General features: G+C 50.7%; 2 protein-coding genes across 2 annotated transcripts; one reads left to right on the top strand and one right to left on the bottom strand.

The window, feature by feature from the left end:
- Nucleotides 1–1,037: 1,037 nt before the first annotated feature.
- A1O5_13466 (uncharacterized protein) lies at nt 1,038–2,012 on the top strand (the record flags this gene model as incomplete). Its single annotated transcript, XM_007754031.1, has 1 exon — nt 1,038–2,012. One exon carries the CDS (start codon nt 1,038–1,040, stop codon nt 2,010–2,012), a length of 975 nt encoding a protein of 324 aa, XP_007752221.1.
- Nucleotides 2,013–2,060: 48 nt separating this feature from the next.
- A1O5_13467 (uncharacterized protein) lies at nt 2,061–2,687 on the bottom strand (the record flags this gene model as incomplete). The annotated part of the gene is made up of 1 exon (XM_007754032.1): nt 2,061–2,687. The coding sequence occupies one exon, from the start codon at nt 2,685–2,687 to the stop codon at nt 2,061–2,063; it is 627 nt and encodes a 208-aa protein (XP_007752222.1).
- Between the last annotated feature and the right edge of the window lie 1,725 nt (nt 2,688–4,412).

Here is a 4,412-nt window from a genome sequence, read left to right on the forward strand (position 1 = left end):
AATAGACCCCTTGAGCCCGAACCAGCTTCTGCGGACTAACATTAGCCGGCGCTCTCTGTGACTCGCCTAGTACTCTGACGTGCCCCCTGGCACTCTCTCGTCCGCTTGGCGACGTGCCTAATGCAAGCACGTACCATATACGGCCTGGTCTGGTGGTACGTGTGTCGAGCCTTATACGGGCGGGCCAGGAAAGTCCCGTCCGTGCGAGGCAAGTAGGAGAGCGCCGTCCTCATAAGGATAGTCGCTCCTACGGCATCAGGGTGGATAACGAATGCTCCTGACACTTAGGACATCAAGACAGAGGACAGGGCGTAAGTAATCGTGAATGGCACTGGTCAAAGCGGGATCGTATAATGAAAGCATAATTGCTAGCATTGAAACCCTATCCTGTTGTTGTGTAGTGATGCCTGAGTGACGCGAACCTATTCCAGCCCCGTCAACAATCCGAAAGTCTTGTCTGTCACGTATCTGGCAAACCCCAGGCTCCCCCACAGTAAGCGAACAGGTGAGTGTTGAGGAAGGCATATCCCGCGTTTACAATATCCACCTAATGTGATCCACAGGGCGTAGGTGGCTGAATAGGCAGGTCCCCTTAGCCACGTGGATCACATGTCTCCAGGGCTCCTACCGTGGAAATCTGCGAGTTCAACCACACATTTGACTTCTCTCCCAAACTTTTCGCAGTGAGGACCTATTCTATCCACCCATATGTGTATACGCTCCGTGACTGGTTGACCACGTTAATATGCTTCCACAGACAGCCGTTCTATTCGTCCCAGAAAATGTCTAATTGGCAATAAATTACCCAACTCCATCCTCCCTATTCCCGTTTTAAGGTCAGGATTTTGGCATCGAGCGGCTGCGTACTGCTTCTCTACGAAAGTCCCGGACGTTACTCTCTATTGCGCACCTTGAGGACTTAATCGGATCTCTTAAGCTTAGCAATCAACCTTTTAACATTGAAACCAGTCTCTCACCATTAGAAATTTGATCCCTCGACATCAAACATTCTCCTCAACACTTTCGATCACTCTACAATGGCAGAAAAAATCCAGACGAGGCTCCTTATCCTGTCCGACACACACGGCGAAGATTTCAGCTCTGAGGATCGGCCTCCACAGCGTGTGGATGTAGCCCTACACTGTGGTGACCTCACTGACGGCTCAAAGCTAGAAGAATTTCGAAATTCAATCGAGATGCTCAAGAAGATTGACGCTCCACTCAAATTAGTCATCGCTGGAAACCATGATTTTACCATGGACATTACTGCCTTCGAAGCTAAACTTGCCGAGGCATCACAACCCCTGGAACCCGAGATTGTGGCTCGAGAATACGGAACCCTGGGGCAAGCAAGACAATTATTTGAGGACGTAAGGAGTGAGGGCATCGTCTTTTTAGATCAGGGAACTCACTATTTTACACTCGAGAATGGAGCGGTGCTAAAAGTTTATGCCAGTCCGTACACTCCAGCCTTGGGCGCCTGGGGCTTTCAATATCACCCAAACAAAGGGCGTCGTTTCGATATCGAGGAAGACACCGATATCGTCATGACGCACGGCCCTCCAAAAGGCATCATGGACATCACACACGGCCGCGAACGTGCGGGCTGCCCCGATCTTTTCACCGCCGTTGCTCGTGCCCGACCCCGCGTCCACTGCTTTGGCCATATCCACGAGGGTTGGGGTGCAAGGGTAGTGACCTGGAAAGACAGCGGGATTGATCAACCATCCCACTTCACCGCCATCAACAACGAAAATTCGCCAATTGTTGAGAGATTGGCTGCGCTCCGAGTCAGAATATCCGACTCGGATGAGACCGCCCAGGAAAAGCGTGCGAGACTGGAAAAGCTGAAGCTCAATAAATGTGCCGTAACAAGTCACTGCAGCCAAGATGAGTATCAGCTGGATGCGGGCAAGGAAACACTCTTCGTCAACGCCTCCATTATGGGATACGAGGACTTTATGCATAGACCCTGGTTGGTCGATTTGGAGCTTGCGAAGCACACGAATTGAAGAAGCAGTAATGAGTCCAAATTTTTATCAAAAAAAAGAAAACACAAATTAAGATATGATGAAATGGTATATAACCGGCCAATTATTGGCGCTTAACACTGCTCCCAGCACCAAGCGATCCAGCCTCCCCAGACTGGACTCCCCTGCCCTACGCATACACTCCAGTTCCTCGTTGTCAAGCTCTGGAAGTAATTGACCCCTGCTCGCCACCCTCGACAATAGCCATCGAAAGTCTTCAACTTCACCATCGCTCCCACGATCGACCACCGTCACGGCCCGCAACCTCAACAAATCCGACACGGACGCAACAGACCCTTCAAAGAAGGGTCCTGTCGCGTGAATCCGCTCGATGCACCCGTTGCCGATCTCGAGCAGGTCGACTCGGACTCGGATGTTTTGTCTCGGGGCATCGAACGCGATTTTGCCGTCGGGTTCGAAGGAAAGCTTGAGGGCACCGGCCGAAATGCCCTCCCAGATGTCGGTTAACGCGCTGGAAGGGGCCGCAACATCCACGTCCTCTGTCACAAGGACCGAGGAGTGGGCAATGCTGGCTGCGCCGCCAACCAGGACGGTTTGACGACGCAATTCCGGTCGGACTAGGCGGGTGATCGAGCGGAAGCACTCGAAGAGTGCTTCTCGCAGTGGTGCAGTGATGATGGAGTTAGACGTCGGCATATTTCGAGGGTAAGAGACGTGCAGGTTATTGCAGAGTGGCTGTTTGCATTGTTAGTCAGCTTTTTGGCCTCTTTGAGAATGTATCATCGACTCTTACAGGAACTGGAGTGTGCTGGGCAGGCGGCGGAGGTCTCGTTCCAGCTGGAGTCGCTTGCTGTATGCATCTGTCAGTGACTGCACAGTGTGCTTGCGTATGGAGGAGTCGCTTACGGCTGGGAGCAGTGTAATCGATGCAGGTGTTGATTTGTACTCGCATCTATGTATCATTAGCTCTCACCACAGGCTCTAGGACAACTGTACTCACAAAATTTCTACACTTATGCTATGTGGTGAAAAACAATCAGGGGGCGCGGTTAGCAGAAGACAACATCCATTTCGACTCCTGATTGCTCCTTCCCTACTGCTACAATCTGTCCTCGATAGCCAGTCGCACTGAGGAATCTATTCTCGACATTGTCTTCGGCAGATGCGAGTATACCTACTCTAGCAGTTAGAGTTAGTCTCAGGACGATGTACGGCTGACAACTAGCAGCAGACATCCCAATGTACCGCTCATAATTCACTCGCATGCTTCTAGCCAACATCATCTATGGCAGATTGGGACACGTATTCACGTCAGTATCATGTTTGTAGAGGGCTGCGACAGCGGCGACTGCGGCAGCCGCAATCACCCATGGAAGATCATCGGTTACGTTACCTATGGTACACATCTTCTGTAACAACTGCACGTTCTGCGTACGGTTTTCATGGGGTGGGTATTGAGAGGAGTCACAGAACGTTACGATTCCACAAGGTTGGGTATCCAATGATGATGGTACTGAAGCCTATCCCCTATCTGGAGGCTCTGTAGCCTCTCTTTATGCTTCGATGGCTCTTAGGGAAACTACCTCCTTCTGGCGCGGTGACTTCATCTTCCACACTCCCTGTTACATTGCCGTCGCACTCGTAACCTCTCGTCGTAAATGCGCCCCGGGTATATTTACGTTCTACGGTTCTTTTGCTCCGCGAGATCCTGGCTATCCTGGTTACAGTCTAGCTAAGAGGCAAGTGTAGCCGATCGCTGGGGAGCCATATTAGGCCCCCTTTGTAAGTCAGTGGATGCTTAGCAGGGCGCTCGGCATTTTCCCGATACGAAACCAAATCACACCCCTCTGGAAACTGAGGTCTAAACCACAAGTTTCCGCGGTGTTCGATGCGAGGTCGATCAGAATAGATGCACACTGCATTGCACCGGCGAGCGGAGTCACCAGGTCAACCTGATGGCGTATTGCCGCTAGCAAAGAAACGTGACTGCCTTAGCGAAAAATCTGTGCAAATCCTCCTGCGAATCGACCACGGCGAAAAGAGGTAGCAAGTCCTCCTAGGCAAACCATTAGCGAAACTAAGCCTCATTCGCTTCGCTCGACAACAAGATTTGCTGCCAGATTTAAGAGTACAAAATTAATCAAAAATCTAGCCGTTCCTCAGGTACAGTAATTTCATAGCTATATATAAGATAGAAAAAATTTATGTGGCCTCTCAAACGGACTCTCCATCCTAAGCTAACCTTCCTCCACGTCAAGCAGCATATAAACGAGTAATACTTCGCCAGACCTAAGTAGCGCCGATAGAGAAGAGTTCGAAAGTAGCCCTAGATACCTAGGTCCTCCTTTTACACCGACTACAACTATACCCGAACGACTCATTTCTTACCAGTATAAGCGCTTAGGCACCCCTCGCATCTAA

This window comes from Cladophialophora psammophila (assembly GCF_000585535.1).
Source record: "Cladophialophora psammophila CBS 110553 chromosome Unknown aczJe-supercont1.66, whole genome shotgun sequence".
Taxonomy (NCBI): domain Eukaryota; kingdom Fungi; phylum Ascomycota; class Eurotiomycetes; order Chaetothyriales; family Herpotrichiellaceae; genus Cladophialophora; species Cladophialophora psammophila.